This window comes from Pan troglodytes, chromosome 9 (assembly GCF_028858775.2).
Source record: "Pan troglodytes isolate AG18354 chromosome 9, NHGRI_mPanTro3-v2.0_pri, whole genome shotgun sequence".
Taxonomy (NCBI): domain Eukaryota; kingdom Metazoa; phylum Chordata; class Mammalia; order Primates; family Hominidae; genus Pan; species Pan troglodytes.
Genome location: NC_072407.2, coordinates 13349021 through 13361331, shown reverse-complemented (window position 1 = coordinate 13361331; position 12311 = coordinate 13349021). Strand labels below are relative to the sequence as shown.

Sequence of the window (12311 nt, the reverse complement as noted above, 5' to 3'; positions counted from 1 at the left end):
ACATTGTCCAGGTTGGTTCCGAGCTCCTGGCCCCAAGCCATCCTCCTGATTATCTGGGATTACAGGCACGAGCCACAGTCCCCTGCCCTGCTGGTTCTTAAATAGGCTTTCGGTTAGTCCTCCTGTTTTTAGCTCCATCTTTATCCCCACTTTGAAAGGTGCCTAATGCTATAAGTTCCTGAGCTTTTTGGAGGTTATGTTGTATCTCAGCCTTTCTCAAGCCTACTGTTGGTAACCATTCATCCATCAGCTTTTCAGCTTCTAAAATGTTGTTACTATTACCTTCACTCTGATTTTGTGGGTTTATGCCACTCCCCATCCCCCATTGTTTTAGCAAGGTTTTGGAAAGAGACAGGTAGCTGAGGAAGAGCTAATGCATACCTTCAGCCCTCAGTCTTTCACTGAAAGTTTAAAAGGTGGGATTCCCATGCTGTATCAGGCTCTAGGCCCGATAGTCATGGAATGACCAAGCTGGAAAAACCTTTAGAGATGAGCAGCTAGTCATATACTTCATCTTTCAGGTGAAGAAAATGAGACTCACAAGACTCAGTAAATTGTTTAATGTCATACAATTAGTAAGTAGCCAAGTTAGGTCCTTAATCCTCTCTCCTGCCTTCTTGACTAGTTGCTCAGACTTAATTTAGGCTGATTACATTAAAATTTGGTATTGAGGAGAGCATGGGGACCCTTGTTCACATTTGGCCTCTGCCACTTTTTAGTTACAGAAATGGGTTTGCTTAAGCCCAATTTTCTGGAGGGGCTAGCTTTTAGAGAAAGGTGCATGTGTACCTACCTGTGTAGCCTCTGGGAGCTCACTATATTTGGAAGAGTGTGCATGTACATCTAACTAACTTATTAATTATATAAAAGAACGGCCGGGTGCGGTGGCTCACGCTTGTAATCCCAGCACTTTGGGAGGCTGAGGCGGGCGGATCTTCTGAGGTCAGGGGTTCGAGATCAGCCTGGCCAACACGGCGAAACCCTATCTTTACTAAAAACACAAAAACAATTAGCTGGGCATGGTGGTGTGTGCCTGTAATCCCAGCTAATAGGGAGGCTGAGACAGGAGAATTGCCTGAACCTGGGAGGTGGAGGTTGCAGTGAGCTGAGTTCGTGCCACTGTACTATAGCCTGGGCGACAGAGCGAGACTCCATCTCAAAAAAAAAAAAAAAAAAAGAACACAGGATTGGGTTTCTTAGACTGGTATAAAAGACCATGAATTGGACAGCTGGTTGCATCACCCACTAAACAGGAAATATGTGAGTTCCAGGTGTTACCTGACAGATGTATGCTCTGCAGGGCATTCGGCTGGGCTAAAAGGAAGGCAATGTGAACAAAAGTGCTTTCAGTTTGTCCTAGATGCAGTTTGGAACAGTCCTGACTGGATAGGCTCTCCAACCTAGTCTCTCTAAAACTGGTCACATAAGAAGTTCAGCCATTTTAGAAATACTAGGTACGTGAGTTGGATCACGTGTGGTGCCTGGAAGATGTTAAGCAGGAGGCAAAACATCAATAAAAATAATGGCTGTGTATACAAACCTAAAACTATCTGACAAAGTAAATGTATTGAGAAAGAGAGTGAACAAATCTGCCTTGAGAAAATAGGAGTAACAGGGTTTCTCTTAAATTTACATTGAAAAGCCTGGTAAGCAGCTTTCCTGGGTTAGTGCCTTGGAAGAGGACTTAGAAGTGGCCTGTGGGGCCGGTGCAGTGACTCATGCCTGTAATCCCAGCACTTTGGGAGGCCAAGGTGGACAACGGACCACTTAAGGTCAGGAGTTCGAGACCAGTCTGGCTAATGTGGTAAAACCCCATCCCTACTAAAAATAGAAAGATTAGCTGAGGGTGATGGCAGGCGCCTGTAATCCCAGCTAGTTGGGAGGCCGAGGCAGGAGCGTCAGTTGAACCTGGGAGGCAGAGGTTGCAGTGAGCCAAGATTGTGCCACTGCACTCCAGCCTGGGTGACAGAGCGAGACTCCGTCTCAAAAAAACAAAACAAAACAAAACAAAAAAGTCTTGTGGGTGGGGGTTGGGGGGCAGTGGACAGTTCACTGCTTGTATTCTGGGTACTTACTTGTGAATGTCTGACTCCTGAGCATCACAGTCAGCTGGTGATGTGGGCCAAGTTACAGCCTGTCTCTTCAAGGAAGAGTTACCTTCTTTTCTTTACGGTGTAGGAGTTGTAAAATAAATTTCATGTGAAGAAGAGATAAGGAAGAGTGATAGCTTCCAAAGCTCTGCAGTCCTTATTGTGTATGTGTGCCTGTATTTAAGGTGTCTCTATTTAAAAAGTGCTGATAGTAATGAAAGTCATCTATTAATAAAAGTAATGATAAGGTTAATTCTCATTTAATTAGAAATGTGTAATCTCTTCCCTTCCTACATTGTGCCCTACCATCAGACAGGTGATGCCCTCTGATTTGTATAGGGGTTCAGAAATTATGTGGAAGATAGGGAGAATTGAAATGCTGGAGCAGCCAGAGAGTTGAAGACAAAACAACCTGGCTCTCAACATGCACAAAAAATAGAAGTGTGAGTTGGTAGCAGTACTATGCTATTGGGCAGTCTATTTCACAAGTGTTTATAACAGGAAAGATACAGTGCCATCTTTTAGTGTGGGAAATAAACTGATTATAGCATGGATGACACTCAGTTGATGACCGTGGTTGGTCACCAGTAGTATCAATTTTAGTATATCCCAGAATGCCAATATGCAAAGGATATCATATTAACTTAGACGTATGCATTCGCAGAGGAAAGAATTTCATCACTCTTGCTGCAGATGTTCTACAGGTAATATGAAATAGACCTTATAGGATTGCTGTTGATATGGTAAGTTGAGGCAGTCTATGTGATACTGAAACAGGAGAGGTTCCCTTGTCCCCTCCCTGGCTCGCTGCTTCTTCTTCTTCTTCTTTTTTTTTTTTTTTGGGGGGAGACGGAGTCTCGCTCAGCCACCCAGGCTGGAGTGCAGTGGTGCAGTCTCGGCTCACTGCAACCACCATCTCCAGGGTTCAAGCGATCGTGCCATCTCAGCCTCCCAGGTAGCTGTGATTACAAGCACCTGCCACCATGCCTGGCTAATTTTTGTGTTTTAGTAGAGATGGGGTTTCACCATGTTGGCCCAGCTGGTCTTGAACTCCTGACCTCAGTTGATGCACCTGCCTCGGCCTCCCAAAAATGCTGGGATTACAGGTGTGAGCCACCGTACCCTGCCCACAGTATAGTTTTGAATGCTTGAAATATATTGCCTGCAGCCTCTGTTTTAAAAACCCTGAGAGGTTGTTAGAACCATTAAAAAAAGGTGTTTTTTTTTAAGTTAAACTTTAAATTTGAGGTAATTATAGATTTATTTGCAATTGTAAGAAATAATACAGAGAGATCCCCTGTGCACTCTACCCAGCTTCCCTTATTGGTGACATCTTGCAGAACTATATAGATATTATCAGAAACTCACGCCTGTAATCCCAGCACTTTGGGAGGCTGAGGCGGGTGGATTGCCTGCGGTCAGGAGTTCGAGACCAGCCTGGCCAACATGGTGAAACCCCGTCACTATTAAAAATACAAAAAAATTAGCTGGATGTGGTGGCAGGCACCTGTAATCCCAGCTACTCGGGAGGCTGAGGAAGGAGAATCGCTTGAACCTGGGAGGTGGATATTGCAGTGAGTCAAGATTGTACCATTGCACTCCAGCCTGGGCAACAAGAGTAAAACTCTGTCTCAAAAAAAAAAAAAAAAAAAATCAGAACCAGGAACTTGACATTGATATAGTCAAGGTATCAAAGAGTTCCATCACCATAAGAATTCTTGGGGTTGCCCTTTTATAGCCACACCCATCTACCTTCCTCTCCCCACAACCACCCAACTCTCCCCCTTCCCCACCATTCTTTGTTTCCCTAATTTTATTGTTTCAAGAATATTATATAAATGGAATCATACAATATGTAACCTGTTGTGATTGGCTTTTCTCATTCCTGTACAGGTCTACTGGTGATGAATTCTCTCTGTTTTGCCTGAAAATGTTTTTAATTTGCCCTCATTTTTGAAGGATATTTTTTCTGTTCATAAAATTCTGGGTTTGACAGATTTTTATTTATTTGTGTTTTTTTTTTTCAGTACTTGTGTTGTTCCATGTTTTCTAGCCTTCATTGTTTCTGATGAGAAGGCAGTAGTAATTTCAGTTTCTTCCCCTTGAATATAATGTGTATCCTTTCTTTCTAGCTCTTTTCAAGGTTCTCTCTTATCATTGGTTTCCAGAAGTTTGTCTGTGGTGTACTTGTGTATTATTTTATTGGCATTTATGCTGCTTGGAGTCCATTGAGCTTTTTGAATCTGTAAATTTTTGTCTTTTACCAAATTTGGGAAAATTTTGATTATTACTTCTTCAAATATTGTTTTCTGCCTCATTCTTTCTATTTTCCTTCTGGAACTCCAATTATATTATGTTAGACTTGTTGCCCCACACATCTCTGAGGTCCTCTCTCCTGCTGCCCTTTTCTTTTTTAATTTATACATTTTATTGTGTAGAGATGGGGTCTTGCTGTGTTACCTAGGCTGGTCTTGAACTCCTGGCCTCAAGCAGTCCTCTCAACCTTGGCCTCCCAAAGTGCTGAGGTTATAAGTGTGAGCTACCACGCCCAGCCAGCTCTTTCTTTTCCTAATCCTTTTTTCTGTCTGTATTTCTGATTGGATAATTTTTGTTGTTCATTTTTCAAGGTCAGTATCTCTTCTGTCATTTCCAATCTGCTTTTAAGCCAGCCCACTGCATTGTAATGTCTGTTCTCTGTTGAGATCTGTTTTTTTTTTTTTTTTTTAGATGGAGTCTTGCTCTGTTGCCCAGGGTGGAGTGCAGTGGCACGATCTTGGCTTACTGAAATCTCCACCTCAACCTCAAGAGATTCTTCTGCCTCAGCCTCCCCAGTAACTGGGACTACAGGCGCACGTCACCACACCCGCCTGATTTTTATATTTTTAGTAGAGACGGGGTTTCACCATATTGGCCAGGCTTGTCTCGAACTCCTGACCTCGTGATCTTCCCGCCTCGGCCTCCCAAAGTCCTGGGATTACAGGAGTGAGCCACCATGTCTGGCCTGAGATCTATTTTTTCATTCATTATGATCATAGCTGCTTTAAAATTCCTGTTTGCTAATTCCAGTATTTGAGTAAACTCAGGGTTGTTTTCTGTTGATTGACTCTTCTCCTGAGAATGGGTCATATTTTCCTGTTTCTTTATATGCTGAGCAATTCTGGATTGTAAAGAACTAGATTCTGTTACCTCCCTCCAGAGAGCATTCTTTTTTTATTTTATTATTATTATTGTTATTATTTTTAAGTTAACTGTTTCCCTGTAGTGGGTGGCAACTTAAATTTCAGTTCAGTTCTTTTACCCTTAACTTGGCTGCTTGGGGTCTTCTCCATGCATGCGTGTTTCAGGGATCAGCCGGGTTTGTAGGCAGAGTTTGTACACAGATTTTTGGGTCTTCCCTTCTGTGGTTCTCTCTGGAATCTCCCTCTTTCACTTCCCAGCTGCTGTGGTTTGCCTTAAAATTTGCCCTCTGGTTTCTTAAGCTAGTAAGATTATGAGTTTTTGAGTTTTACCCACCTCTTATGACAGACAGGTACTTGCCTGACTGGAAGCCATAAAAAAGGGAAACTCACCCAGGATCATTACCTTCTTTGAAGTGCTGACCTTCTTCCCTACCTGAGAATCTTCTTGCTTTTTAATTTTCCAGACAAGCTCATACTTGTCTGCAGGAAAGTTGGTCTGAAGGGAGCTACTCTGCCATGACTGGAAGCAGAATCTGTATGAACTAGACATAAAATATTCTGTTGATAAAATCAATTTTTTCCCATTGTAGTTTCACAGATCTTTATATTATCCTCCCTATCACCTTCAAGAGGCCAGATATAAAAATGTCTTTAAACTGGGTGTGGTGGAGCATGCCTGTAAGGGAGGCTGAAGTCAGAGGATTGCGTAAGCCCAGGAATTTGAGAGCAACCTGGGCAACCTAGCTAGACCCTGACTCTACAAAAAAATTTAAACAATTAGCTGGGCGTGGTGGTCCTAGCTACTCTGGAGGCTGAGGTGGGAGGATAGCCTGAGCTCAGGAGGTTGAGGCTGCAGTGAGCCGAGATTGTGCCACTGCACCCCAGCCTGGGCAACAGAGTGTGACCTTATCTCAAAACAACAACAACAAATGTCGGTTTATTTCAGGCTTGGTCAAAACAGAACAGATAAAAAACCTATTAGAAGTTCTTGTAAGGCATGTATGCTTTAAAAAAAAGTCTGTTATGATTGATTTGAACTGTACTTCCTTGGAAGCAGATTCACAAAGATAGACTCACACATAGTTGACTAATTTTGAAATTGTTCTTGGAAATGGGCTTTAGATCTTAGATCCAGATCTGCTGATGTTTGCATAATCTATATGTGTTGAACAAATAATTAGTTGTTGTTTCTAGGACAATAGGACAGTCGTGTTGGTGATGTCATATTCCTAATATTGTTTGAATTTCCAAGGGTCTAAATAATTGAGAATTTAAGGTACCTGTGATACACAGGTTTCAGGAGGTGGGCCTATGTAGGTGTTTCTGAGGATTAAGTTTTCCTACTGTTCTCTTTTTATTTTGAGATGGAGTCTTGCTGTGTCACCCAAGCTGGAGTATAATGGTGTGATCTCAGCTCACTGCAACGTCCATCCCCCGGGTTCAAGTGATTCTCCTGCCTCAGCCTCCCAGTTAGCTGGGATTACAGGTGTCCGCCACTACGCCCGGCTAATTTTTGTATTTTTTAGTAGAGATGGGGTTTCACCATGTTGGCCAGGCTGGTTTGTAACTCCTGACCTCAAGTGATCCGCCCACCTTAGCCTCCCAAAGTGCTGGGATTACAGGTATGAGCCACCGTGCCCAGCCCCTTACTGTTTATTCTTAAAACTCAGCCCTAAGTAAATGATGAGTGAATCATTTCAGTAAAAAAAATCTTAGGTTTGTGAATCCCCTTCTCTTACCTTTTCTGGCTGGCACTCTTTGTAGAGCGGCTGAAATGAGAATATGATTTGTTTTCAGGGCCCTCATACTTCTTTATACATCTCCTTTCCCCTTATGGAGAAAATACTTTGCTCTTGCTACTGGTCCAGTCTAATTCACAGAAGGACATTTGTCTAACTTTGGCACCCCGTATAGTCCTTTATTTAGAACCGGACTCTTTAACAAGACTTCTTCCCTTAGCTAATTTAAAGAAGGGGCAAATGTGGAGAGGTGGTGGTGGGGACAGAGGCTCTAACAATCACTTCTCCAGTGATTCATAGCCTTTCTCTCCCTTTTGACCACACTTCAGATCAGCTGGTCATGCTCACCTTTGGCTCCATTCTTCATCTCACTTTTAAAAAGTTCTCTCCTTAATCACTCAGCTTTCCTATCTTCTCACACATGCATGTCATGTCTTAGGGAGCTCCTTACAGCCATTTTAGATGAGATCAGGTGCATTTAGGGTGGTTATGGCCATAGACGCCTGGAGCCATTTTAGGAAGGCGTCTTTCCTTTACAGAGGACGGTGATAGTTGTCCTGATTCCTCTCTCTGTGGTGATATTTCGTGGTTTTTACTGAGGGGATGTTCTGGCTAGTTAGGAAGAAATGAACAAACTGATAACTGAAAGTGAAGAAGCTTAGGAGGAAGAAACAGTTATCTTCTTTCAGACATGAACGCAGTTTAAAAATACATCCCAAGAATTTCAGACTGTAGACGAGATCATTATGTCAGCTGCTTGCCGCTTAATTACTTTGTACAGTAAGTGCAGGCTTACCATGGGTGGGCTCTGCAGGTGTTACAGAAAGCTCTGAGCCTAGCTCTACATAAGCTGTAGGCCTTGTTGCTGCAGCTGTTACCAGCTGCCTGCTGATTTTTGCCAGTCTTCTTTAGTGAAGATTACCAAATGTATTTTGAGGGACGAAATTTGCTCAAAAAGAAAGTTTCAGAAGAATTCGTTTGGAAGAAGGATCAGGAAATAAGAGGAATGAAATTGTGGCACTTGCTTTTAATAACAGAAAGAAGGTTGGGTCCTATCAGAATTTGAAAATTGTGAATAAATGAGCTGCTGCTTCTGATGATGGACAAAACCTCAGAGAAAATAGAGGAGAGATTGTAGTTATAAAAGCAGTAACTTTCTGACTGGAATTATTATTAGTTTCTGGAACAGGTGCCTTAGAGTTATTATAAACTTTTCTCTTTTAGAAACTTTTGAGGTGCCTTTGGGATTGATTTAGGGTAAAGGATTTTCTGACTTAGGTGCATCTCATCCTGTGATGGTGAGGAATGCATTTTCCTTAATAATCACAAGTCTCTTTAGGTTCCAGACCAACTTAGAAAAACTACATTTGTAATAGAATTTATTCTATCAACTAGCACACGCAAACAGGACCCTGTGCAAGTGTACTCTGAATGGTTAGGCCACGTAGGTGAAAGATCTGGAGCCTCCCAGATAATAGCCTTCCTGTGAAATGGTTATTTGTATATGTATGTTCTTTTTCCTGTATATTTGACACTGAGATCATTGAGGGTATGTGCTTTGTCTGGTTCATCTCTATTCCTCGCAATATCTAAGTCCCTTGATTACTCAGTAAACAGGTATAGATTTCACTTGAATTGTCCTTGATTATGTTCCCCCGACACCTGAAATTTATTTGTTTGAACTGTTTATATGCATTTAATTTGTCCCACACTCCCTAATTCCTTAGGAAAAGCAATATTTGGGACAGTATACTTTTAGATAAAGCACTAGTGACTTTATAGTAATTTGGTATCAGTTGAGCTCTTCGTTCTACTATACCGTATTATGTTTTTCAAACTGAATTATGATAATTAGTAGGTCTGCAGTCAGCATTTTTTGTTTTAATGATATAGAGTAGGAAATATGAGAGGACATTATATGTATAGTAAAGGTAAGTATTGTTTTGTGAAATTTTTGCTTTAGGTAAATTTATGTATGCACATACATGTATGTGTTTGTTGCTTCATAATGTAAAATGTAATTTGTACTGGAATAATGGTCAAAAAAGTTTGAATAACACTGCTTTATTGTAATACTCTGTTATTTCATTTATCATATAGCATTATGCCAGTACATACAGGCTTCTAAAGCCAGGGATGGTGCCAGCCCTTTCATTTCAAGTACGACTGAAGGTAAAAACAAAACAAAATTGAGAACACCCAAAGCTTTCTAATGGTTCTTACATATATCTCTCCAGTGGCATTTTGTAACCTTTGACCTTCTAACTTTCTTGTGCCTTTTTTGACCACTAGATTTTTCAGATTTGTATCCCTCTAGGTGGTGGGTTCTTTGGTTCTTTCTCTCTTCACTTTAATGTTGTTATTTCAATATACTTTAGTGTTTTTAGGAGGGGGAATGGGAAAACAAAGGACAATTCCAGAAATTTCAAGTAATTCTGAATTGACAGAATATCTCATTAGATTTACCCTGAAATCTGCTTCGTTAATGTTCTTATATCTTTCATTTCTTTGTATTTTTCCCAGAGATCATTGAAATGCATAGTTTATTCTGAATTTTAGGTAAAATATGCTTCTGTGATGTTTTTAGTTGACTTTAAGCAAATTAAATGTGGCTTTCAGGAAAAAAAAAAGATAGATACAATCCTTGTCATTCCTTGTGCTTTCTCACTCTCTCCCAAGAAAATTAACCATTGGGTTTGTAGTAATAATTTCATTTTGAAGAAGAACTGACAGCTAGTGATGTCTGACATTAACCATGCTATACTTTTTCAGCTTCTTTACTGACCTCATAACTTCAGTGCCTTTCCTATTTTTATTCTTAGATGGTTGGCATACTAACCCCCTTGCCTTCATTTCTGTACCTTGCTGGACTACCAAGCTCAGACATTTATAACCCTGTGACTTAAAGGGATTTTGTAGAAATGATTTGCTTCATTCTTTTTCTTACAGGAGAAAATTTTGAGCAGACACCATTGAGAAGAACATTCAAATCTAAGGTCCTTGCACGATATCCTGAGAACGTAGAATGGAATCCCTTTGACCAAGATGCAGTAGGAATGGTTGGTATTTGTTAGCCACAAGTATGAGATAATTTACAGAGTAATTTATAATAGGATTGTGAGTTCAGGCTGTGGTAGCAGTGGTGCCACCAAATACCAATAACTTTTGAAGAAAGGATTATAATGCATATTGTTTATTATTCTGCATTTTGGTCAAAATACCAAATATTCAGAATATATTAAATATGCTAAAAGTTATAATGTGTTTCCGTTGTGTCAGAGAAATACATAGTATTGTGTCAGTGAACTTATTTTGTGGTCCTGATCTGTTGATTATTTATTGCATTGAGATTATATGATGAGTTAATTTTAAACTTCACTAGTTTAAAATTGTTTTCTTTCATTCTGCACTGTATATATCTGAGTAATATGACAGAAGTGGGTATTTTTGTTTCATCATAATTTTATTTTCATTTTTTTGTTTCATCATAATTTTAGATAGGACAGCATTTAAAAATCTCATGTGGAAGAATATACCACTATGAGTAAGCTAACCTTTATTGAATATTCACCTTGTGCTAGGCACTCTAATAAGCGTTTTATATGAATTAACTTATTTAATCCTCACAGTACTCTTGACATGGGTAGTATTAAATAAACACATACACACGTACATATTTTACAGATGAAGAAATTAAGATCCAAAGAGGTTAGGTAATGTATTCAAGCTCGCATGGCCAATAAGTAGTTGAGTTGGAGTTTGAGCACTGTAGTCTGGTTCCAGACCTCTGCTCTTAACCTTATCTTTGTACTGCCTCTATTACATTTGATTTTGAGACAGGGTCTCATTCTGTCGCCCAGGCTGTTGGAGAGCAGTGGTGTGATCTTGCCTCATTGCAGCCTCATCCTCCTGAGCTCAAGTGATCCTCCCACCTCAGCCACCTGAGTAGCTGGGACTACTGGTGCACGACACTATGCCTGGCTACTTTTTTGTATTTTTTTTTATAGAAACAGGGTTTTGCTGTATTGTCCAGGCTGTTCTCAAATTCCTGGGCTCAAACAGTCCGCCTACCTTGACCTCCCAAAGTGCTGCGACTATAGGCGTGAGCCACTGCACCTGCCTTCTATTACATTTTTAATAGCATTCTGTAGTTTTTAGAGGATGGTCTTGTTTGATGCATACAAAAACCCTGTGAAGTAGGGAGAGGAAACTATATTATTATTTCACAGATGAAGAAACTGTCTTTGAGAGCCTGAAGTTTTTTCACTCCTAGTCTAGCGTTTATTTCATTTTAACATGCTATGTTCTAGAAATACCTAGCCTTTGGGAAGTCAAGTTTAAGGCTAATAGATATAATATAATATAGGTCCTTGTATTTGTTAACCCAGGATATCATATTTTATTTGTATAGCCAGGTTCATGTAAAACTGGAAAATGGGAACTGATTGATTCAGGTCAGTTCGTTTAACTATCCAAGTTTCTTTATATAACCCATCTGAATTAGAGTGAAAACAGTACATCTTTATCCTGATTATGTCATCTCCTTGGTTTATATGAAATGAGCATACTTTTTGATGTGAAAAGAAGTTTTACTAATGACAGAATTTTGTGAGGTGATAGTCCAATACTATTTACAAGTTTGTTTTATTTTTAGGTATAAAGTTGCATGTATCTGGTTTTTAGATATATTTCTAGCATCATCTCCTAATATACATATCTTACTCTCTGTCATGCTGTCATGCTTAACCACCTACCATTTCCTAAATTTTCCAAGTTTTCTTTTATCTCCATGTCTTTGTGCATTTTCTTCTTGTCCCCAAAATACCCTTCTATCCCTTGTGTACTTGATGAACTCTAACATTACCTTTTTTTGGTGACAGACTTGCTCTGTCGCTCAGGCTGGAGTGCAGTGCATGATCTTGGCTCACTGCAACCTCCGTCTCCTGAGTCAAGTGATTCTTATGCCTCGGCCTCCCCAGTGGCTGGGATTATAGGCGTGCACCAGCACACCTGGTTAATTTTTGTATTTTTAGTAGAGACAGGGTTTTGCCATGTTGCCCAGGCTGGTCTTGAACTGCTGGCCTCAAGCGATCCACCTGCCTTGGCCTCCCAAAATGCTGGGATTACAGGTGTGAGCCACTGCACCTGGCCCATTTTTGTAGCTTTTTCTGATATTCCCAGGCTGAGTTGTCTGTTCTGTGTTCCTGTAGTACTTTGCATATACTTTTGTATATCCCTGATGACTGCGTTATGATTTTTATTTACTTGCATGTCTTGCATTAGAAAGAGAGGGCTTTAAGCCA

At 40.4% G+C, this 12311-nt stretch overlaps 1 protein-coding gene across 12 annotated transcripts in view; it reads left to right on the top strand.

Annotated features, from left to right (window-relative positions):
• The window catches only part of DENND5A (DENN domain containing 5A), a 129600-nt gene that overhangs the window by 51759 nt on the left and 65530 nt on the right, over positions 1–12311 (top strand). For 10 of the 12 annotated variants that reach the window (XR_010147136.1, XM_063782769.1, XM_054662071.2 and 7 more), the window contains exons 2-3: positions 9109–9180; positions 9958–10067. Coding sequence is in view for 11 of the 12 variants with exons in the window: in XM_063782769.1 (XP_063638839.1) it covers positions 9109–9180; positions 9958–10067 (182 nt within the window). In the remaining variant the exon portion in view is untranslated. The remainder of the gene's footprint in view (positions 1–9108; positions 9181–9957; positions 10068–12311) is intronic. The other 2 variants (XM_009459922.5, XM_016920354.4) reach the window with 1 other exon arrangement.